This window comes from Talpa europaea (genome assembly GCF_964194135.1).
Source record: "Talpa europaea genome assembly, chromosome: 11".
Classification (NCBI taxonomy): domain Eukaryota; kingdom Metazoa; phylum Chordata; class Mammalia; order Eulipotyphla; family Talpidae; genus Talpa; species Talpa europaea.
Genome location: NC_140078.1, coordinates 93,596,061 through 93,620,710, shown reverse-complemented (window position 1 = coordinate 93,620,710; position 24,650 = coordinate 93,596,061). Strand labels below are relative to the sequence as shown.

The 24,650-nt window shown below is 45.2% G+C and overlaps 1 protein-coding gene across 3 annotated transcripts in view; it reads right to left on the bottom strand.

Annotated features, from left to right (window-relative positions):
* Positions 1 to 353: 353 nt before the first annotated feature.
* COL6A6 (collagen type VI alpha 6 chain) overlaps positions 354 to 24,650 on the bottom strand; it is a gene marked incomplete at its 5' end in the record, with an annotated part of 82,270 nt that continues 57,973 nt past the window's right edge. The window contains 9 exons of one of the 3 annotated variants that reach the window (XM_084247213.1): positions 354 to 595; positions 7,950 to 8,043; positions 9,771 to 10,442; positions 14,056 to 14,152; positions 15,881 to 16,374; positions 19,740 to 19,751; positions 21,896 to 21,932; positions 22,051 to 22,086; positions 23,105 to 23,167. In XM_084247213.1, coding sequence (XP_084103339.1) covers positions 406 to 595; positions 7,950 to 8,043; positions 9,771 to 10,442; positions 14,056 to 14,152; positions 15,881 to 16,374; positions 19,740 to 19,751; positions 21,896 to 21,932; positions 22,051 to 22,086; positions 23,105 to 23,167 — 1,695 coding nt within the window. In that variant the 3' untranslated portion in view covers positions 354 to 405. Of the gene's footprint in view, positions 596 to 7,949; positions 8,044 to 9,770; positions 10,443 to 14,055; positions 14,153 to 15,880; positions 16,390 to 19,739; positions 19,752 to 21,895; positions 21,933 to 22,050; positions 22,087 to 23,104; positions 23,168 to 24,650 lie in introns of all 3 variants that reach the window. The other 2 variants (XM_084247215.1, XM_084247214.1) reach the window with 2 other exon arrangements.

Genomic DNA, 24,650 nt, shown 5'->3' with positions numbered 1-24,650 from the left:
AATTAAGAGAGAGGACTTGGTTTGCAGAAAGTGGACTGAGACAGAGACTGGCACCTGCAGAGAGATGTCAGAAGAGTCGGCGTTACACACGGGAATACATTAAAATTTACCTTCAGGACTTTTCAAAACACTTCATTCTTGCATCTTTTAACGAGAACAGCTCTTGAGCCTATTGGCTTTAGACCGCTGCCACTGGCAGGAGTGGTCAAGCAAACGGGCAAGAGGCGTCCTCATGCAAAGTGTCGGCGGCAAGGTGCCAGCAGTCTGCAGTCTGCAGCCTAGGCCGGCGGCCTCCAGAGCAGGCCCAGGCAGAGTCGCCCAGACTTGAGCGGTGCAATCAGTTCAGTTCGGAGTCTTTCCATGCTTTGTAGGGTAGAATTCTTTGAGCTTTTGGGTTTTTCATTGTCATTTGGGAGCAGTTTTTATTATTTTTTTCCCATTTTTAAAGGCATGAGATATATTTCTGGCAAATTTTTGAACAGTATCAAATCTCCCGCCTCTTGCTACTCTTGAAAGAAATTTTTTATCTTGAAAGAATTTTGCCTTCCGAAAGATATCTCCTTTGAGAGCAGCTTTTTGTGGTCCAGGAACAAAGCTATATAATGAAAGAGGAGAAATGTGATAGGAGACAAATACCAATTCAACTTTAATAAACTATTAATCCATCTTCCTAAATTAATTGTATCCATTCTTTGTAAAATGCTTCAGGGTAATTTTATTAAGATTATTAAACTGGGGATTTATACTGGGCTAAGAAGCTGATGAATAAACAGCTCGTCACAGTATGCAAAAGTATAATTTCAACAGCACAGTTTCTTCTTCGTGGACCATGTTCTACCTAGCACGTCATGTGGTTGGCTTCTCTTTTGATGATTCAGGTTCAGATTTGGGCTCAAAGGGGACCTCCTCAGAGACCAACATAGCTACAGTTTTCCCACTTGCATTGTCCCCCCTCCCAGGCAGAAGGTTTCATAGACCATATGTAGTCACCATAGAAATTCCAGGAACCCAGAAGACAGTAAATGTCTAAAATATCTAATGAAAGCATGAATGAATACTCCCTCTTCTTCCCTCCTTGCCTTCCTCTTATCCACCCATCCCTCCCTCCCTCCATCCCTGCCCCCCTCTCCCTCCACCATCCATCTATTTACTACCTGCCCTACAGATGGTGCTGTGTTGGGTACAGGGTGGGCATAGCCACCAGCCCAGTAGACACAAAATGGGTGAGATACAGGAGAGCTGGAGTAGGACTCTAGAAGGTCTAGAATGCCAGACTCAAATCAGAAAATCATAGAGGCCAGGTACCTAGAAGTTCTAGCCTGTCCAATGAAACTTTCTGTGCTGGTAGAAATGTTCTATAATTTTCGAGGGCCAGTATGGCGGCCACTAGCTACCTGTGGCTGTGAAGCACTCAATATGTGGTTACTGTGACTGAAGAACTGATCTGAAATTTCATTTACTTGAAAGCCAGTGGCTACTGCATTGGACATGTGGGACACGAGTCACTTCAGACAACTTTTAACTTTAGAGGGAGGTGGTATAAAGGGCTTTGGGCCCTCAAACTTTCTTACACTCTAACTCCTGTACTTACTAGCTGACCAGCTCTACACATCACTTAACTAGAGCGATCCTTGCTACTTCAGGTGTGAAAATGGGGATAGAAACAACCTGTGATGTGAGCAGCAGCTGAAATCCCCTACATTTGTTACCAACTGTTGGTATGTTGGTGTTCTGTTAATTATGGATGAGGAAACTGAGGTGCATACAGGGTGAAGGTCAGTGACAAGAGCTGAGACTACAACCCAACTCCTCTAACACTGAGTGCTTTGTTATTTCCTCTGAACTAGGTTTTAATTCAGGACACTATGGATAGTACCAAGATTACTTGGAAAGAGAAAGCAAAATGAGAAATGTCATGCTTTCAGAAGTGCCTGGATATGGGTGCAAAACCCCAGGCAGGCAGATGGCCTGGGGCTGCCTGGGCAGCTAAGAAGCTGTGAGGAGCCTGGCACATCGACACTGCACATTTTAGAAAGAATGAAGAGCACCTGGAGGTGTGAGAAGAGAAGGTTTTCAATACTGATAAGCCTCAGAAATGAGCTGAATTGTGGTTAAGGGAAGACTCTAGAGAACTCGAGAACACAGACCAGGAGGACAGGCAACATTCACCAGGACCTGCTCCTTCAATGTTAGGATTTCCATGCGTTCACCAGCTATGAATTGGATGGCTCTCACCAAAACATCACTGTGTACAAAATCAGTAAGTGAAAGATACAGAAAATTCAAAATTATTTCGATTGTCTCACACACCACACAGAGAGAGTCAGGGGTGAAGGAGAACCACACCATTCACGTTACACAGACCCTGACCCTCGATGCCTCACATACTGTGTATCTGGCTGCTCAAGCTCAAGGCCCCAAGTGCCTGTAACAGGCCTTGCACGGTGCTACCAGACGTGCCCTTCACCCACAAGCTCCCCTCACTCCCGGCCCCCATTTTTGCTCTCTCCTCCTATTTCTAGACTATTACGGTCCAATATTCTCTGGCCACGTGGCTCCACTGTCCACAGGGAGAACATTCTTCTGTGTTGGGACGCCTCTTCATGCCCAAGTTTGCCTTTACACGCCCTCCACTTCCTTTTCTGTGTCGGGTCTTCTTTTATGGCAAGTTTAGTTGTCCAGGTTCTCATCCTCTGTGTTCGGACAAAGCTGTTGAATTGGCAACTGCTTTACCAGCACAGCACTGCTCTCCTTCCCTCCCTACACTCCTGAAACACCTTTGCTCTCAAAAGAATGGAACACATTCAATACAATTTGTCTGCACCCCCATTCCTGCCCCCACACCGCGTGGCACACAGGCATCTGTATTTGCTAAGTGCTTGGTAAGAATGACTTGATGACGCTAGTTGGGAACCATGCGGACTGACTCTATATGCAAACACTTCTTTCGAACAATAGGTAGTCAAGACGAAGACCCAGGAGTAAAATAGTTCATTCTGCAATTTGTGCCTGGCTCCAGGGAAGCTTGTTAAAAGACATGGCAACTAGATGGACTGAGGTGTGTGGACTAATTACAGATTTCACTTCTCAGCCGTCCCAGGTTTCCCCCATCGATGTGGAAGAGCAGGTGTCGGCCGTGCCGAGTTTCCTACACAACTGGGTGCATGGGCGTGCTAGGAAATACTGACAAGATGCTTCTGCTTCCAGAATTCTTTTTATCTTAATATATTTTGTGTGTCCAGAAGACATACTTTGGAATGCAGAATCACAACAGATGCATCGTTCATATGGCATTGGTGACTGTGTCCATTTTTACCATTTGATTGCTCTGCTCTGGCCTTCACCACTTTAAAATCTGCCACCGGGCTTCCCTGCCAGGATGAAGCAGAGCGCAGGTGGCTGCCTTACGTCTCCGAGTGGACCTGACTGCTTACAAATAGGTGGCCCTGCATCTCACCTCCCGTGGCCATCTGTCGCCTCAGTGGCCTACAATTTGGTTCAGTGCATTTTTTTTCCCCATCCAGTAAGAATGAGCTTCTACCTGTATTTCTTCAGATCTCTCACTGGGACCTGATTTTTTATGCTTTATGATTTTTTTATGTTCTCAGGACGTCGCGAGTCGTCTTTTGACCCAACCTCTTGCAGAACAGGCGTTCTCAGCTCCCTCGGTCCCACGCGCTCCCTTCGTCTACAGTCCTCCTGAAAGGCTCCGCAGGGAGTCCCAGCAGTAGCTGCGCAGCTTGTTACCTGTTAGTACAGTCTGTGGCCACTCAGGGCCTGGGGAAGTGCCAGCCTAGCAGGCCATCAGGGAGGTTGCGGCGGCAGGGACGACATGTCTCCAACGTCAGCCACCCCAACAAGTCAAAGGGTACAGAAGAGAAGCAGTGCTGCCAGTGCAAAGTGAAGAAACTTCCCGAAAGCACTGTGACTGCTTCCTCTGCTCATGTTCTTCAGACTGCAGAGGGTGGTGAGGGAGTGGTTTCAACTGGCCCGGCATCTGCTCTGGCCATCGGTGGCCAGTACACAGGGCGGGGAGCACGGACAAACAAAAGCGAGGCCCCTTTCCACACTCCCGGACACCTGCGGTAGGGGGAGCCCCGCTCTTTGCGCACCGGCCTGGAAGGGCCTGACTTCAGGAGGCCCTCGCTGCTGGACAGTTCCCCTGCCGCAGCCCACGGAGGAGCCGGATGCTCAAAGGCTCAGAGCTGATGGGGCCGGGCTTCTGGCTTGGGGGGGGGGGCGGGGAGGGCAGGGGATCTCATGGAAGCACACATGCTGCATGTGGCTGACGACTCTGGCTTAGGTGCGATGCCCAGGGGTCGGTGCACATCTAAGCTCAGACTTCGTTTAGGTCAGCGTGACTGATTTACTGCAGAAACACGCACTCTCCTCGCTGCTTAAGTTATTTCTATTTTTTAAAAAATGTGAGTGATGTCCATACATGTGAGAGATGTGATAAATACAGATATATATTATTAAGTTTTAAGGGAACTTGTTTTGCTTTTGTTGATATATTCTTTCATATTCTCATGAAAAATATATTGTTCTACTCATTTCTTTCTTTGGGTATTTTCTTTTTCTTCCCCCCCCCCCATAACATCCTAAAAACAACGTTTACCTCATTAGCTTTTCGAGCTTTAAGAATTCCCCTCACATAAAAATTAAGACTATGTACCTTCCTAAATTATAAATTCTGATGCATCCCAGCAGTTTTGACACACACTATGTTTGACATACACTATTATCCAGTCCTATGTATTTGTTCTGTCTCTAAACTTTTTATATCTACTCTACATTCTGAGGAATTTCCTCAACTTTTTTTTGCAGTTCACTCTGTTTCTCTTCAGATGTGTCCATTACTTTTTAATCCATTCATTGAGTTTTAAAAGTTGTCTTATTTTGAAAATTCTCGAATTCACAGAATATTGTAAAGAACAGAACCATGAACAAATTCCTATCTACCTCTTGCCTAGATGACTTTCCAGCTGTTGCCATTGTGCTAGTCTGTGTATAGACACCTACATATTACACCCCCCACACACACACACACAACACCACACACACATCCTGTAGGAAAGCTACCTGAGACCAGGCTGCAGCCACTATGCATGTTATTCTTAAATACTTGCACATCCCTCTCTTGAGAACAAAGATCTTCTCTGACATGAATACAACACTATAACCATACATCAGGAAATCCACATGAATCAACACTAACATCCAACATACTGAAGTTTCTCCAAGGACCTCACAAATGTCATTCATAAAAGCTCTTTTTTCTGATCTAGGATCCAAGTTCACACCATTATATTTGATTGTTCTGTCTCCTTAGTCCCTTCCTTTCTGGAACAGCACCCCACTTCCTTCTGTTGTTCATGACACAGACCTAGGAAGAATACAGGCCAGCTGTTCTGAAGAATATCCCACAATCTGGAATTAGCCAGCGTTTTCTGCCTTGCTAGGCTTGGGTCAAACACTTTTAGTAAGAATCTCACCTAGTGACATTCATTTCCCCACTGCATCACTCTCCAAGGCTCATAAAGTCAGATCCTGGTGAAAGTGGTTACTGCCAGATTTCACCACCCACAGGTATCTTTTCCTCTTTGTGATGAACACTTTGTGGTGGTTCCGTGAGACCCTGTGAATAACTTGCTCCTCAACAAACCACACCAGTGTTTCTGCATCCTTAATTCGTGCCTGACTTAGTTCACATTATGCTGGGAACTGCAAATCAGCTATTTTCTAAGTCTACCACTCCTACGTTTATTAGCAAATGTACTTCTTAAAAAAAAAAAAAAAGACTTTTCCTCTCCTTCCTCCCTCCCTCCCTTTTGGGTTTTCTGCAAATTTGTGGATTTTTAAAAGTCATTGTGCTTACTCATGGATCGGAAGAATTAACATTATCAAAATGGCCATCCTATGAAAAGCAATCTACAGATTCAATGCTATTCCAATTAAAATTTCAATGTCATTCTTCAAAGAAATAGAAAAAATATTGATGAAATTCATATGGAGCCACAAAAAACCCCAAATAGTCAAAACCCTCCTAAAAAAAAAAAGAGAAGGGAATGGAGGCATCACACTCCCAGATTTCAAACTATACTACAAAGCCATAATAATCAAAACTGCATGGTATTGGAACCAGAACAGACACATGGACCAATGGAATCGAATAGAAAACCCACAAATAAACCCACAGATTTATGGTCAACTAATCTGTGACAAAAGAGTAAAGAATATGCAGTGGAGCAAAGAAAGTTTGTTCAATAAATGGTACTGGGAAAACTGGGTCGCTACATGCAAAAGAATGAAGCTTGACCACTACCTCACACCATGCACAAAAACCAACTCAAAATGGATTAAAGAACTAGACATAAGACCTGAAACCATAAAATATATAGAAGGAAATATAGGCGAAACACTACATGACATGCACCTCCAAGACATCTTTACAGACACATCACCCAAAGCAGTGATAGTGAAGGCAAAGATAAACAGCTGGGACTACATCAAATTAAAGAGCATCTTCACAGCAAAAGAGACAATAACCAAAACAAAGAGAAACTCCAACTGACTGGGAGAACATTTTTGTACCCAACACTAATGATAAAGGACTGATCACAAAAATCTACAAAGAGCTGATGAGACTAAACAAAAACAAAGAAAATAATCCAGTCAAAAAATGGGCAGAAGAGCTAAAAAGGAACTTCTCCAAAGAGGAAATACAAATGGCCACCAGGCATATGAAAAAATGTTCGACATCACTTGCAATCAGGGAAATGCAAATCAAAACTACCATGAGATACCATCTTACACCAGTGAGAATGGCACATATTAAAAAAACTAGCAACAACAAATGTTGGCGAGGATGTGGAGAAAAAGGAACTCTCCTGCACTGCTGGTGGGAGTGCAAACTGGTCCAGCCACAATGGAGAGCTGTGTGGAGATTTCTGGACCTACTAAAGATAGAGCTCCCATATGCTCCAGCAATTCCACTCCTAGGTATTTACCCAAAGGACACAGAAACATCAATTCCAAAGAGCACCTGCACCCCTATGTTTATAGCAGCACTGTTTACAATAGCTAAGCTTTGGAAATAACCCAAATGCCCCAAAATAGATGACTGGATCAAGAAGATGTGGTACATATACACCATGGAATATTACTCAGCATTCAAAAAAGATAAACACAAGCAATTTGCAGCAACATGGATGGTGCTGGAAGGGATCATGCTCAGCGAAATAAGCCAGAAAGAAAAAGAAAAATACCGGATGGTCTCACTCATAGCAGGAATCTAGAAAACCTAAATTAGGGACCAGGAAAAAGAATAACTATAAGAAAGAAAAAATCAAAATCAACAAACAACTATGAACCAGAGACACACTATGGGGGGTGGGGGGGCAGGGAAAGGAGGGATTGGGGTCAAAATAAGGGGGTTGCAATTGTATGGGGAATATAAAAAAAAAGTCATTGTGCTTAAATGCCTATCATCATTATTCTTTCTGATGTTCAAACTGCCCAAAATGAGACCAGTGGGACTCCTTTTAAGATTGTTCCCTAGTCCTTTTGACATGACACTGTTAGCTTTTGACCACTTTCTTATTTTCAACCATAACAAGTTGCCCTGCTGCAATCTAGAAATCAGGTATTTCTCTAAGAATCCCTAAATCCTTTTCATGGGGAATGGCATTTAGAAGCCAAAATCTGGGCATTAGCTACATTTCAACCATTAGATTTAACACTTCAAAGACCCTCTCTTTGGTTATTTTTCAGATCAACCGGTCGTTTCCAGTGATCTCTTGTTCTGTTCAACTATATTTAAATATCATGGAGCAATAAATTTGGTCCAACTGGGGTAAAGAAGTGGAAGAAAATGAGGCATGGAAATAACAGATAAGGAGGAGAGAGAGGGCACATTCACCCAGCAGGTAACGCCGAGCAGAAGGTACCTTTGCAAGTGCCGTGGGGGCTGCTTTGGGTCTGTCAAGCTGATTCTACTGCACCTTGTTTTGAAGTTTATTGGTGGATATTTGTTGATTGCACCTAAGAAGAGAAAAATCTGTGATGAGTTTCTTGCTCATGGCTATTAATACTGCAGCAATCTGTATGCTACGTGTCACTTCTCCACTTTCAAAGTCCAGCAAAGAAAGACACCAACGAAGCTGTCCATGAAAGATAAAAGCAGGTTTCTTGGGGGCATCTCTAACACTGGGTCTAGAAATATATATATATATATATATATATATATATATATATATATATATATATATATATATATATATTTGTTGAATATATATATATTTGTTGAATATATATATATATATGTTGAATATATATATATATTTGTTGAATTTACAGGTAGAGAATCCAAATCAATAAGAATTCCATTTGAATAAGATGCCTTTAGCTGCTAAAGTTGGTCAAACCTTAGAGCAAATGTTATGAACCAGTTCTAAGAGCCTGGCCTCTAACTGTCAGGAACTCATCAGAATTTTTTTTGGCTCCTTTGGGATCTTCACCTGCAAGTAGAAAGGGACATCCCCTTCGTGGTCACTGCATCGTCATCAACACCAGTAACAGCGACACGATCTTGGATTTAATTCAGTAGGGGCTCATTTCATTTGAAGTTACATTCATGTTTCATACTACCAAAGCACGCTTCTCCACACCACTTAAACATTCAAAAGCCATTTTTTGATGTGAAGCTTTAAAAAGTGTCCTATTTCCTGGAAGCATTCAGTTGACCAGGCTTGTTAAACAGTGTCTTCCTGGTGGCCCAGGCTCATCAAAGGCACCATTTCCGAGCCACGCCTGCAGCTAGTCTGTGCGCTTCTGGGCTGGATGCCCATGGCTGTGACATGCCCTTCCTCGTTCACCTGAGTTTTGATTTTTTTCTGTGTGTGTATGTTAATTCTTAGGTGCCAGGGCATTTGTCAGTAGGCTACCTACCTCTCTTAGAAAATGTGCTGATTTGGCAGTGGGCTGTGCTCAAGAGCAACTCTGCTTGCACCAGTGTCACCATGAATTAGATGAGCTGCACTGGAGTCCCAGGAGGGTAGTGACCATGTGTATTTTGGCCATTCCTCCGCACACCAAACCTGCGCTGTGAGGGGCAGGGGCCGGATGGACATGGCAGTGCCAGGCAGGTGAGTGTCTGTGGGCCGGCACACTTTCAAGGTAAGTTCATGCCAAGAAATACGGCCCATGTTTCTTTTTTATGGGCACCAGTTACACTAATTACTAAAATCACAAAAAATGTTAACCAGGCTGAGAACGTTTTGCTAGGATGTAGCTTTCATTCTTAAAGGTAAAGTGGTATCTATACCGAGCACTTCAAGTCCTGTTTTCGGAACTTGCAAAAAGCAAAGGCAAGAAGAGCTTCATTTTTCTTGGGCTCTCTCTTTGGCACGTTAACTGCTGGAATTTGCCATCAAAGGGCAGGGTACTAATGGTACCTGGCAAAGGTTTCTACTTTCTAGCTGAATCTGTGACTTCTTACCCCAGACTCTACTGCTCCCTGCAGACAGATGTGAGCAGCTGTCTGTTAGGATTGCTTCTCCACAGGAACCATAGGACAGTCAAAGAAGATGAGCCAGAACACTGACTGCATAGGAGGGCTCCCTCCCCTCCACCCGCCACCATTCATCATCACATATTTTCCTTTCTGACCCCACAATACCCTTCAAAACAAACAGGAGGTTTCCAAGACTCCTCGTTTTGGAAATACCAAGTTCACCCCAATGTGCAAGAAAGAATACTTTATGACTTACGCCTGAGCGAGTTCACAAAGGACTTCACAAACTTCACACCGTATCTGTGGTCAGGTTTATGAATTCGGCCAAGCTGGACTAAGTGTTGATCCAGAGGGGAGCTGGCGAGATCTTCCAGCTCCTTATCATTCCAAGCAGGCCCAAGGGAAAACACAAATAGGGCATATCCTTGACATTTGGCTCGCAAAGATTCTTTCTTCAAGGTCTCCCTGTCTAAGGGACTGGTCTCCCCAGCAGATATCACAAATATGGCTCTGTTTCTCCTCAGATTGGGCGTGTTTAAAAAGACATTGTCCAGAGTCCACCGCAGGGCGTGGCCGATGAAAGCATCACCGTTGAGCTGCTGGACCGACGCTTCCACGTGCCTCTTCATGAGGCGCCGGCTGCAGTAGGTGGTGAGGTTGAACTCGGTTCTAACAGGGCTCGTGCGCGTGTCGGGCCGGAAGTTGGGGGGGGCGTGACTCACGAGGGCCACCCGGTCTCCAGTGATAGAGGTCTCTGGCTCCTCAGCCACTTCAAAGTGATCCAACAGGGCCACCAGGAAGTCTCTTATGTCTTCGAAGTCAGCACTGCCCACCTGCCGGGAGCTGTCCAGAAGGAAGGCGGCATCCACGTAGGACTGCAGGGTGGGTGGTCGGGCTTCCTGGCAAGAAGCATCTGGGTTGCACACATCTGCGGGCCCAAAGCCACTGGGGTTATTGAACAGAAAGGCAGAGCAGAGGAAGCACAGCACCACAGAGACGTGACATTTAGAGACTGCGTCATCTCTGATGTTAAGATAGTTATTAAATGACTCTGATCTCAACGACAGGAAGGTCTCCTAGTGCACGGTTTGTACCTCCATCCCCAAAGTAAAGACTTCACCCCCAGCCCCTTAAGGCTCCTTGACCTTTTAAAATTAAGCTGCCTTCAACCGAAGTTTAGCCTCGGTGGTGTTTTACATCCCTAAAGACTGAAGCGGAGGATCTCGCTCATCACACTGGTAGGGTGTGCTGGATCATGACGTGAAAACGAATGCTCTGTCTCTAGGTTGACAATAGGCAGGTGAGGTCAGTGGCCTTAGCACTATGCTCACAGTTCCTTCTCTGGAAAGCAATCTGCTTATTGTGGTGATGGTGCACGGGTGCCTTGGGGAAGGAAATTCTATGGGGACTCAACCTGAGAGGGTTTGGGGGAAGCAAATATTGCTTAAAAATAAAAAAAAAATAAAGTAATCTGCTTAAGAGGTGAGAATTTAAAAAAAACAATCATTTATTTCAATTTATTTCAACTTAAATAAAGGTTTATAACTCAAAGTCTAGCTGTACATTAGATGTTAAGGACAAAGTTATGACTCCTATTTATATCTCCATGGTGCTTTCAGTTGAAAATTCAATTTGTGCTTGTAAAATAAATAGATATAAATACTGCATATTAATGGGCTTCCGAAACTGTAAGATCTTTTTTTTTTTTATAAATATGTACATCTCATTTACCAAAAGAATGTGTAGTAAGAAAATCATAGTGAATTTTATGAAATCTGGCCACAATGAATATTCAGGGGGATTAATATAACAATGGAAATGGAAGGCTCTTAGAATTCATGTGATCTTCTAATAGTCCAAAGAGACAGAAGAGGCCAGAGAAGTTAAAGAATTAGATAATTAGAGAATTCTAATTGTCAGAAGAGGCCAGAGAAGTTAAAATCATTTTCCAAAGGACACAGCAGTGTCCTCTAGAAGGTTCTGTGGATGAAGTCAGCAGTCTAGTATAAGGCGCAACAGAGACCAGGGGTTTAATGGGGAGAGGCCCCTGGGTCTGAGAGCCAGGACTCTGCGTTCCAGTCTGTCCCAGACACACTGGAGCCCTATCGGGCCAGCACGGGCCACAGGATCTATCTGCAGGGTGAGGTGCTTGATCAGACTGACCCAGGGAGCCCTCCCAGGGCTCACATTTTATAGTCCTTGGTGCTCAGCAGTAACTGATGGCTGAAGACTGAGAATGGCCTCTTTGAGAACCAGAGAAGAGAAAGGGAATAACATGCACATGGAAACTGGTGCTGGCTATGGACACAGCCATGAGTAAAAGCTGTATTAGGTGGAAGCCTAAGACCACAGATCCCAAGGGATGCCACGAGTTTCCCCACATCAGTCTCACGCGCAGCCTCTGCACATCCATGCTTCCCTTACTGAGCTCAGGGAGACTTCATGGCCCTGTTCAATGGTGAGGTGACAGGGGACACCTGTGCGCGAGGCAGATTCTGGAACCGGGGACAACAGGCTGCCCATTTGCTCATTTTTTCTAATGGCAGGAAACAACGGCCAAAAAATCTTCCATTATATACCTTAGAGTCAAAACAAGGGTCGATGCCAAGAAATGGAGCCAAAATCCATCCCCAGTCACACACGTGCCACTTCTGCCTGTGTGACATCCCAGAATGTGGAGGGTGGGACGCAGGTCCCACAGCACCGTCAGCACAGAACTGCTGGGAGCCACCTGCTGGGGAGAAAATCCTGCTTCCCAGAGTTACCACCTCCCTGTGAGGTCATCTATATGGCAAGCACCAGCATCTCACTGATACAGGGTGGAGAGGAATTAAGCATTTTCTTAGGGAGTTTCTGGGAGTAGTAAAATGGAATCTTCACTCCCACACTGCAGGCATTTAAAAGGCAGCTTTCACCGCGAACCGTCATCCCCTGTGCTCGCCCCTCCCTCTCTCCCTTCCCTCCCCTGCTGTTTGTCTCAGATCTATAGTTTGCCTTTGAATTTTGTCTTTTTCTTTTCTTGCCTTAGACCCTTTGTTTGGTTCCCCTATTTCCCTCCTATAGGGAGGGATATTTTTCTTTTTCCTTTTGTTTCATTGAGCATAGTCCTAGCTCCATCCATGTTGCCGCAAATGGCATCAGGTTCTCTTTTTTGGTCAGTGAGTAGTATTCCACTGTGCATACAGACCACATCTTCTTGATCCAGTCATCTGTTTTTGGGATTTGGGTTGTTTCCTGTCTTAGTTATTGTAAATGGTGCAGCAGTAAACATAGGAATACACAGTGATGTGGTGGTGGGAGATTTATGGGGACTACACCCAAGTGGGGAAACCAAAGGTTGTACAAAAATGAACACCAATGTGAGAAAATAAAGTTTTTTTAAAAAAATCAGAGAGTTAAAAAAAGAGTCAGCTTTCCTGAATTTGATGTTTTAATAGATGTGAGGCCCTGGGCAATTTCTCTCTCTTCCCATCTTCCTCATCTGTAAAATGAAGCTAGTAATAGTGCAAATATTTCGGACCACTAGAGGACTGAGTGGAATAATTAGAAGAGAGCCTGGAGCACTATAAGCACAACAGCTTAAGGACTAACTATCATCATCATCATCATGCAAAGCATTAAATCATGCATGATCATGCCCACCACCAGTAACCTCAGAAGCCTCCACTGTCTTCCTCAGCACTAGAGCAAGCAAACTGCTAGAATACGCAAAAGCAGGGCTAGCTAGTTTTCCAGCTAGGCTACATCTCTAGACTGGGTAGAAAACATAAAAGACAAAGCGGCCCTGCAGATCTTTTCTGATGTTTAACATTTGGGAGTCTATATAAATCTCATTCCCCTGGGCCTCCCTGGTGGCGCAGGAGGTTGAACGCTGTACTGTGAAGCTGTCCGCAGCCTCTACAGCTCTGGTTTGATCCCTGCCAGCCGGCGAGAATCCCACATGGCACAGCAGACCTCTCCTGACTCACCCGCTGCTCCCCTCAGCAGTGTGCTTCGGTCCTTCTGCCTGTTCTGTTCCTCGCTCTGTCTCTGGTGAACCCTCTCACCCTCCTGTGCATCTGGCCTGTACCCCGGTTCTTGTATAAATAAATAAATCTTGCAAAAAATAAAATCTCTTTCCACTGAGAGATGCATGAATTTCTGCTAATTTCACTTCCGCTCTACTGAAACACATTCCCAAGCAGGCAGGAGGGGCTGAACTGCTGTGGAGCATTTCTTTGGAGATGGAGAAAACACGAACCTGTATGACAGCACGATAACTCGGCAACGAGACAGGCTGACTTTTCTAAAAGTTATTACTGTTTTCTGGAAACCACAGAGTGGAGGGGTCTGGAATGCAATCCCGATAGGTGGAGACCCACGTCACTGAGCTGAGCAGCTCTGTCTGTGGATGACGCAGGGTGGTGAGGTGAGCCTGGAGCTCCAGGGAAAGTGTCCCTAACCACTCAGATCCCTGCTGCCAAGTGTCAGCCGCTCCTGCCAATGGTGACTCATCGCACTTAATAGGCCTAATCAAATTATGCTCTCTCTGTGGGTCTTACCGTGGCAGAATGTGCACAGTTGTAGTCTCTCTAGTGCTGGTGTGTGGTCAGCCCCCGATGGAACCATTATGACTTGGAATGTGCCAGTGTCATCGATCTGCAAGGCACAGAAGAGAAATAGCAGCTTAGTGGGAGGTTGTGCTGATCATGAGCTTCTGAGAGCTCAGCGCTGCCCCTTCCCAGAGGGTCGTGGGAGGCTTGGCGAAGCATGACTCTCCCCTTAGCCGCATGAAAAGTGACTTTGCCTCTGTTTCCTCAAGGAACAATCACACCAGTAGCTATCGGACACTGTGAGCGTTACCTGAAGTCGCAACTGAAAATGCTTCCTAGCCCAGGCGGACACTGCATGCTATGAGCCACACGTCCCTACCTGTTAGCTCAGCAGTCCGGGAGTTCATTCTTACATTCATCACCCAGAGGAGGACACAGAAACTCGGAGAAAGATGAAGGGACTGATATTCTCTTCATCTCCCTGGTGGCACAGGCAGTTGAGCGCAGCGCTGTGAAGCTGTCCACAGCCTCTGCAGCGCCAGTTCAATCCCGACCAGCTGGCAAGGGTCCCACATGGCGCAGCAGACCTCTCCTGCCTCACCTGCTCTCCCCTCAGCAGTGTATTTCAGTCAGTCTGCCTGTTCTGTTCCCCGCTCTGTCTCTGGTGAATCCTCTCACCCTCCCACGCATCTGGCCTGTATCCCAGTTCTTGTATAAATAAATAAATCTTTAAAAAAGAAGTCATTGGACATGGAAGCTACTCAAGGAAGAAAAGCGGAACCCCCGCCCCGCCCCAAGTCCCAGAGAACCACGTGGAATTGTGGGCCCTGCTTCATCACCATCTCTGAACCTCCCTCCACCCCGCCCAGAACCTGGGGAAGCAGCTCTGCCATGTGGGCACAGAGCAGAGCCTGGGCCGGGCAGCTGTGCTCTGAACCACGCCCCGTCCTTCCCCATTTGGCTGCGGGTTAGTGATCTGCAGGGGGAATTTGAGGAGAGCGAGCCGGGGCGATAAGACGGTTCCAAGCAGTGAAGCATCGCGAGCTCTCCAGCTCGCTGACTCAGGGATCAGGGAAAGGCAGATTGTAAGTATGATCCCAGCTCATGCCTCAGGGACGAGGCAGAGGGCAGTTTCCTCTGTGACCCCTCCGACTGAGTCTCTTTCTCGGGGACGTTTCTGCCTGTGCGTTATCTATGGCGGGAGGACAGACAGCTGGCTTGGACGGGGCCTCTGTCCCTCCCCGAGTAGCGGGTGGCTCACAGATGCTGGCTGGATGCTTTGTTGGGGCCAGCAGGACTCCTGGGAGTGACCCCGTGGCTGAGCCTCACTGTCAGGCACCTTCCGAGCCACCGTGGCCCCGGGGTCCTTCGGGACCACACAGTCAAGTTTCCATCCTCCAGCTAAAGAGCCGCCACAGGAATGGCTTTTCCTTGATCAAAGTCAGATATTTACATGACTGATGAAGTTTATAAAACCAGGTGACTGGTTTTCAGATACAGCAACGACTACTATGCAGTTATAAAGTGACACCCACGGGTGCTTATGGGTCTTCTGATTTCCCATCTTTTACCCAGAGGGGCCCGAGGAGAAGCAAACCTTTGAGCCCCGACAGTTGTCACTTCTTAGCTGTGAGGCCCTGGGCACAGAGGTGACTTCTCCCGGCTGTTTCTCACTCACACACTAGGAACCGCAACCACGCCTGCCTCCCATCACTGTGACTCAACCAGGGTGACACACAGGAAGGGCTTAGCAGACTCCACAGTGACGCGGTATGGTCCATGCTTCCTAGGGAGTGCCCGCCTTGCAAGTGACAGGAAGGCTGACCCCTCTTACCGCAAAGGCGCGCTTGATGGAGGGCACGTTGCTGAAGGCGATCACCACCGGAACAATGTCAAGGGCGCTGAACTCCATGGTGGCTGTGGTGATGGCCTGGGCATCAGCAGACTGACCGCTGCTGAAAAACGTGGCGATTCTCCTGGTGTGAGCCCCGGGAAGCGTGCGCTTGAAGACATTCCTGGAAATAAACCTCATTGCTTTGCCAATCTCCCCGCCGTCTGAGGACTCCTCGTAGGGGAGGGCCTCGACTTCCCTGAGCAGGCGCTTCTTCCTGTAGGTGTCTGAGAAGCGGATGAGGTGCCTGGTGTGGGAGTTGTAGGAGAGGATGGCGACGCGGGCGCCCACAGGGCAGCTGTTCTCCCGGACCCTCATGTTCCTCAGCACGGAGGACACCATCCTCTTCATCCGCTCAAAGTCCTGCTTGGTGACACCCCGGGACTGTTCTAAAGCGAACACCAACTCGGTTGGGTGCACGGGGCATTCTGGCTTCCCTGAAAGACAAGACACTGATCCTCATCACAGAGCCCACTTACTTCAAAATAATACAAAACACATAGATGGCAAAGTAACGGTAAATGCCAGAGTCAAGTATTTAAAGATTTAATAAGCATGGCCAATTTAAATGTAAAAAAGACTTAAAATGTTATTTGAATCTTGAATGGGCAAAAATTCTATTCCAAAAACTGAATTTGTTCTCTTAAGCAAAAGTCTGTAATTAAATTTTTCAGTGAAATGTGCACATCAATTACCAAATTGCCAGTAAATAATAAAGAATTCTGGGTAGGCAGATCTACTGCGTTACCTACAGAGACTGAATCAGTAGCTTTGTTTGTTGCTGGAACTTTACTCAATTTTTACCTGGAAAGAAAAGGATGCAAAGGCTCTGTTGATACTTCCAGGAAGACTGGAAGCATGCTTACGCAGTACACGGAGCAGACCCCCAGCTGCCAAGACCTCAGGTGCTGCAGGGAGTGCAAGAAGCCCTGGGCTAGCCCCTACTGGCCACAGGACCTCGTCCACGTGACTCACACTTTCTGTGTCTCAGTTTGCTCCTCTACAAAATCCCAACCCCAAGAGCCCCCATTGCACAGCCCTGTGTTGAGGATTAAATGAATCAACACAGAGCACTTAAGTGACAGTACCTGGCATAGTAGGTGCTCAATTAACACAAGCCACCCCTGTGAGTATTTTCATCCTAGAGCTTTTCATGTGTTCAAGAACTGTATCATTAAAAGACTGAGAAAAGCTTTCACTGACATATTTTTAGTGAACAGTAAAAATGCAAGTTTAACCAAGAAACAGGACTTATTACTTAGAGAAACACTGAATTATAATTGAGACTTACACTTCAATATAACCATTAATATCAGATTTATTCATGGATTCATTCATTCTAATCTCAGTGCCCTGCACTTTTCACAGTTGGCAATTTCTATTTGTCTGATGATCTGATTAATGTTTGCCTTACCCGTAATTATGACATGCAGTGACAGGGATGTTTTCTCTCTGATCTGCCACATTATTAGTCCCTGTCGTCTATCTGGGACCTCCTAAACACTGACTGCATGAAAAAGAATGAAACAAAGGACAGTTCCTTGTTGCAGGCACAGGAAGAAAACTGGGCTTTAATAATGGCTGAGATGCCTGGCGTTGAGATGTATGTTGGCAAAAGGAAATCTCAATGATGTTACGTCCTTCAGATGCCAGCAAGTCGGACAGGGAGATTAAATAAATGCTGCCTGCACTCACCAGCCCTTCCCAGGGAGCTCAGGCACTCAGACCCACTGGGCTAGGCCAGGGTGACCAGGGAGGGGTCGTCCACACAGGACCCCAGGGAGTCCTGGTCACCTTAGTGTTAGGGCGTCACCTCTTTGTGGCCCAGGACCCTGTGACCTTATTCTGACTAGTAATAAACAGTCAAAGCCAAATCAAACTGCATCTCAATAGAGACAGGACAAAATTTATTAATTTATGGACCAAAAATTAGGTATTAAAGCAAATTGAGATGTCAATTTACAAGAAAAAAAAAATCTGGAACTGTAACCCCAGAGAAAGTGGTGCTGTAGCTTTTCCTTGGGAATGTTATTTGCCTACAGACACAGTGATCGCCACAGCTGCAGGTATAATTTAGAGATTAAGGGGAAAAAAAGATTCACAGGACTGGCTGAAGATACAAATAAAAAAATTTCTCCAGTTTTGGGGAAAAAACCTAAGGGTCGATTCAAATGGCAAAATGCATTCTCTGCAATCCAGCAAGCTACTAGGAATCCCACAGCTCTGAGGAATTCAGACCTGAATGGCTATGGCAGCCGGGAGGGCCTGCTGGGGCTGTGGTGACGACGTGAGCCCTCCCGTGGCTCTGCGGCCACACACAGTCTATGTGGATGGCTCCTGTTTGGCACAGTACAGGGGATGACAAGGACATAGGACGGCAAACCCAAATGGCTGCCTGTAACCAGCACACGGCAAGGTGGCCCCTCCCGACCATCACCACCTCGCTCAGAATACACCACCCTCCTCGCCAGCCCTCTAGTTCTCCCTTCTCCACGCCTCTTCCACAGCAGCCCAAATAAGCCTTAAGAAATTATTCATCAGATCACACTCTCCTCCTTCCAGTACTTCCAATAACCTTTTTAATAACCTCTTACAATTCAAACAAAACTAGCCTCCTCATCATCACCTGTGAAGCCTGGCTTGATCTGGTCCCTGCCTACTTCTCCAGTCTCTCCTTCCCTAAGCCTTGGTTGTACTGGGCCTCTGTCAGTTTCTAGAAAATACCTAGGGCTGTCCTAGCTGGTGGCCTTAACACTTGAGTTCTCCCTGCCTGGTTTCCAAACACTGTTTCCTTTCACTTCTTCAGCCCAAACCTTATAGTCCCTGCCTCACAGAGGCGCCCTCCATGCAAGGGCGAGTCTCTTCTTCCTAGACATTATTCTGTGATGGAGCCTCCTGCTTTTGAGCTCTTTCATGGCAACCACAGGATTCTGCAATTCTTTTATTTGTGACTATCTAGATCCCCCATGAGGACCCAGCTCTGAAGACCGGGATCATATTCATCCTATTCAGCTCTGTGTTCCCACGGCCTAGCACAGAGAGGGCACATAACAGGCTTTCAATAAAGATGTGTTGAATGAGCGAGCAGTAATTGGAGGCCAGGGGTGCCCATGGGGGGACAGACACACATGGAGACGTGAAGCTGCACTCCCAAATCTTAGACCATATTGTAAACCAAGGGTCAATTAATACAAATAAAAAAAATACATATATAAAATCAATTGGAATTATAAAAAAGGTGTAAGGGTGATGCTGTACAAGTAGGTGCTACAAATCATCATATAATAAACATCTGTACGATACTTGAAAACCAGTGTTGAGAGGCGTCAAGCCTGGCTGGTCATTAACATCAGGCGGGGTGCGGGGGCAGCGGCCTCCCGAGTGCACGTGCAGCTTACATGCTAGGGCTCACGTCTGCTTTCTCCCCATGCTTTTGCCCACTCTTTCTTAGTCCCTACCCACCAGACTGCAGAGACAATAATACTGAAAAAAGGAAAAAAAAAAAAAGAGGGAAAAATACTAGCATAAAAAATATCCACTGACAAGGTAAAATAGCAATGTTAATCACGAAAATATTAAAGATAAAAAAAATCAAACCAGCTGGTTGAAGAATAGCTGTAAGATTCCACCAAAACTCAGTGATTTTTATTAGCGCAGGTCTGGGTTACCAGGATGAAGCTGCAGAGACAGCCCAGAGAAAATTCGTATCCTTCAGCAGGCAACACAATATTTGAATTCATTTTCCCAGCTGTGTGATGTTTTGGGGCTTGATTATAATATGCTGCAAATAAAGACCACTCACCGTGTCCGCCAGCTGGGGAAGAAGCACAAAGGAGACCGGTTACTATTTGGTAGAACAGTCCTGTACTGTGTAGGATGATGACCTACACAGAGCCGAGGCTCTGCCCCATGTGCTTTTTGCAGATGACTCAAAAATCAAGGCACACATAGGGTTTGGAGAAAATGCAGACAGATCTCAGCCTCTGTGTAAAGGCATCATCCCTTCCATAGGGAATGGACTGGGGGGTTGGACAGTAGGCAGCCAGAATCAGCAGCCTGCAGCCACGTCAGGGGGTAAGGACATGTGTCTCCCACGAAGGAGGCTGCAGAGCGCACTGTGTCTGGAAGGTTGAAAGGTCCTACCCTCTCTTAACTCTGGTCCACCCACTTTAGCTATCTAGAGCTATCAGTTTTATTTATGGACATGTATCAATTATATAGCCATATAACTTGTGAATATATGTGCATGCCATAGGCAGATATAATGCATGCAAACACACATTATGTGTATGTATGTATAGAAGGTGTATACATATATATAACATACAAACATACATGCATGTGTATATATCTCACGCACACATAGGTGCATGTACATATACGGTTGACTCATTGGGGCTGGGAGGGCTGACCCTTCACAGTCAAACACCTGCATATCACTACTGACTGCCCCCCCCAAACTTAGCTAATAGTCTGCTGTTGAACTCACTGACACTATCAACAGTTGGTTAACACATTTTGTATATGTTATATGTGACTTTCTACAATAAAGGAAGCTGGAGAAAAGACAATATTGAAAGAATCACAAGGAAGATAAAACACATTTGCAGTACAGATGCATTTGTCTACAACATGTCATTTGTTTACAAGAAAACCAGCACGGAAGTAGACACGCACAGCCCGCCCTGTGTAGTTTGAAGGTGAATGCTCTTCTTGTACACCTGTGCACACACGTTAACATCAGAGCTGAAGCTGCTGGGAAGAAAATGAAGCTTGAGGCTCAGGCTTGCACTGTCCAATATGGAAGCCACGAGCCACAGGTGTCCATGTTGTCATCAGAATTAAGTGGAATAGAGAATTCAACTCTCCTGCTGCACCAAGTACACTCAGTACTCAGAGTCCCTGGCAGCTCGTGGCCGCAGCACTGGACAGGGAGTGGCCACCTCCAGCACCAAAGTTCTACTGGCCCGCGGGGTGCCAGCCTCTCACTTGCAGGGGCCCTGGGCACATGTCCCCACAGCCCTGTGCTTTTATGACATGCAGAAAATCCCATCACATATGGTGGGTCCAGCCTGTTACAGAGGCAGAGGATCACCCATGCCTTCGAAGCTTGTTGAAATCTCTGCATCTCGACAATCTATGCTCGCTACAGAAACAGGCTAGAGTTTATTTTTCTCCCCCAAAATGCTCTGGGAAACTTCTGACTCTTCCTTCCAGTCCTAGTGTTTATTGGGGGTGTCACTGTGCCTTTGTTGATGAACAGTCTGCAAACTGTTCAAGTCTACGGACTATTTAACAGATGAGTCTATTCTCTCGTGTTCTACAAGGACTCCCCTGATGTGCTAACACACACACTCTGATAGAAGAGGCTGCTATCGGGATCTTAAAGTAAATTACAAAGAGCATTTGCCAAATCAAAGTGCCTTTTTGCTTTTACAACTTCCAGAGAGAATGTAATAGCAGAATGAATGATGTTACAAGAATATCAATGCATTCAACTAAAAGCAGTCAAGCATGTATTTCCAGGAAAGGAATAATAAACAATCAGCCAAAGTCAGGGTCCCCACCCACTGGGGTGCCCTATTATCATGGCTGTCTCACACCAGGTGAAGTCACCTGTCAGTGACTGTCAGGTATTAATCACTTTCCAAAGTGCAATCTGATTCTCTACAGATTGATTTCAACATCAGCAGGGTTCTGACCTCCTAGGACAATTTCTCCTGGATTAAAAGTACTAGATATATTATCACTTAGTGCTTGGAACGGGTTCCAATAGATATACTGGCAGCCAGGAAGGGAGTTAATCGTCACCCATCTATTCTAACTCAAAATATATGCACTGACATTTCTAATTTTAAGAAACTGGCTGTTAAACTGTCTCAATTCTGAGTGCAGATTTCACTGCCTTCTTTCTGTGAATGCTGACTCCTTGGCTGATCGTTTTAAGCAGGTACTTACGTCTCTGGTCCCGCACATACTGAATGAGCTCACATGTCTGCAGTTCAAAAATAAAAAAGAAGGGATTAACTGACGGGCTGCCAGGTCCTGAGGTTTAAAAATAAATATGCTTAAGGGAGTGCTGAGAGCACACTGCTGAGCCAGGAGATACATACAGAAAATGAAGCCAGTCCTTTGGTCCCTTTCACACCCTAGGGAAACAGACAAACAAATGCAAGCTTACTGCTCTAGACACATACATCCATAGCAAGAAAGCGAATGGCCTCATCCTAAGAGAGTGATAACTTTTTAAGGTGTTTCCTATTAAGATAGGGGAAATAAGACCATTGGTAGGATACCCATCAACTACATGAGAGGCGTTCTAAGGGGAATAAACCGCAGGCAGCAAGCATGAAGTATACAGACTCCAAAAGCCACTTTCCCCATCTCTGGGTGACAAGGGTTTCCCAGAACCTAAGGATGGAGTGCTTGGGAGCAGCCCATGACTCAGAGCTCGAGATGGCGCAACACCCATGGTGGCCACCCCTCTGAAGGCAGAGGTTTGGGGTTCCTCCACTCCAGGCTGTGGAGCCAAACCTGTGTCTGTTCCCATCATTGGTCAAGGGGACCAGACTCAAACCCAACATACAGAAAGGTAATCCCAACTGTCTTCCAAAAAGGAATACAGATATAGATTCCTGTCTGGGTTGGGGATAGAAAGAATGACATGGAACTGGCTCTATTCCAAGTGCTCAATCCCATCTTGGAACAGGTGAGTGTGGCTACTCAAAAAGAGACACCCCAGGAAAACTGCACTGGAGTTTCCCCCCAAACTCCTGAAGGTACTAAGTTCCATATGGGTCAACTTTGATCCTTTATTCATTATTTTCTCTTTGATTCATTCACTGATCACTTATCGACTATGAGAAGAGAACAAGGATTGGACTGATAAACAAAACTTAATGATCATTGAGAAATCTCATTTTAGTGTAATACTCTTCATTTTCTCTCTTAATTCCTACCCCCCCCAAGAATGGCAACCAATATTTAATTATCATTTCCCCTCCTTTTTGAGCACTAAAATGTGGGAAAACAGTTGCCAAGCTGCAAAGACAAAATGCCATATGCTTGGACAATGAAGACTCCATTGTCTTCCACTGACAAAAAAATGTCTCCATGGACATTTTATCTGGAACAGGATCTAGTGTTATTTATGGCTTTTCAGCTTACCTTGCGTCCAGGAGGTCCCTGCTCCCCAGGGGATCCCTGCTCTCCTGGAAGCCCAGCAGATGTCTTAAAACAGAATGTATTTCAAAATTATATTTTTATATATGTGTGTAAGTTAAATTTCAAAGACAATACACTTTCATCTTAGAAAATTAAGAGCTATCTAAAAAGCACATAGAAGGGAAAAAAATCCTCAATATTTCCTTCTCCCCCAAATAATCATTGCTAACATTTGGTGTATTTTCTGCTTTTAAATATTATTCTTTTGCTATTAAGACATATACTCTTCTAAACATATAATGCTATACTTCTTTTCTGTTGCCTATAAAATCACTTTATAGGACTGCAGATTATTCCATCACATGGATGTACCTTGATTTATTTTATCAGTCCTTTATTTCTGGCATTTAGGATTTGGTGTTTTTACAGTAAGCAACACAATTATAAAGTTATATGCATAATATTATTTCCATGGATTGCTAGAACTGGAATTTGTAGCTCAAAGGAGCCATTTTTATCTAAATTAGACAGCAGGAAAATATCAGAAAAACAAATGAAAAGTCAAGAAAAACATTTAAATATAAAAACCCTTGAAATAACAAAAAAAACAAGAAATAATTGCCTGAAAATATCTGCAGCGAAATGGGGGGGGGGGGAATAACAGCAGTTAGAAAAACAACAGCTGTTGACTATTTACTACGTGCCATGAATTTTTCCATGTGTATTCAACAAGATAATCAAAAAGAAACATAATTTAGTTTTAAAATTAGGGCCACATTCCTTTGTTGATTCAAAATGCTACAGGTTTTATGACCGTTTATAGGAATAAAAAATGAAGTTGTCTAAAATCAACTTAATATGTAAAAGCCTTGCTTATGGAAGAGCAAATAATTATTAATACCCTTGGATATTTCAATGATATTTACAGTATACTGGGGCGAGAAAAGAAAATTACTGCATATGTTGTTTAGAAGACAGAGATTCACCCCCAGGATATAAAATCGCAGGTTGAATGTATATTCTTATTTTTGCTCCTGCCCAGTGTCTTACTGAAATGATAGTAAGGATTTTTTTAAGGCCAAAATAACCTTGACAAGGATGGGGAGAAGGAAAAACAGTCATAAACCTTTGGAGGCTGGAAAGCAGATGTCTAAGTGTTAAATGACGTAGCAGATCACAAAAAGCTGCATCTAAGCCAGCGGCAGGCAAGTGTGTTCTGTGCGTGTGACTCAGTCCCAGAAGGCTCAGCACTGGCAGCACCAGGCAGCTCTAGGAGTGGAGGGGAAGGGGAGAAGCGAATGAGGAGGCTGGTTGAAAATCATTTTCAGACTCTCCAAATTCCCTCTCCTTTCTCCACACTTGGGACAATAACCCTTCTTGCACCCCAGCAACAGACAGAGGTAAAACCAAGTGTCTGTGCAGGACTGAAGGTCAAGGACACAGTTCGGAAAACAGGAAGATCAAGTGCGGGTGTAAGAAACAGATGTGAGAACCTCCGCTCCTTTTCCACCTAGCAACTAGAAAGCTGCCAGTCAGACCTTTACCCTTA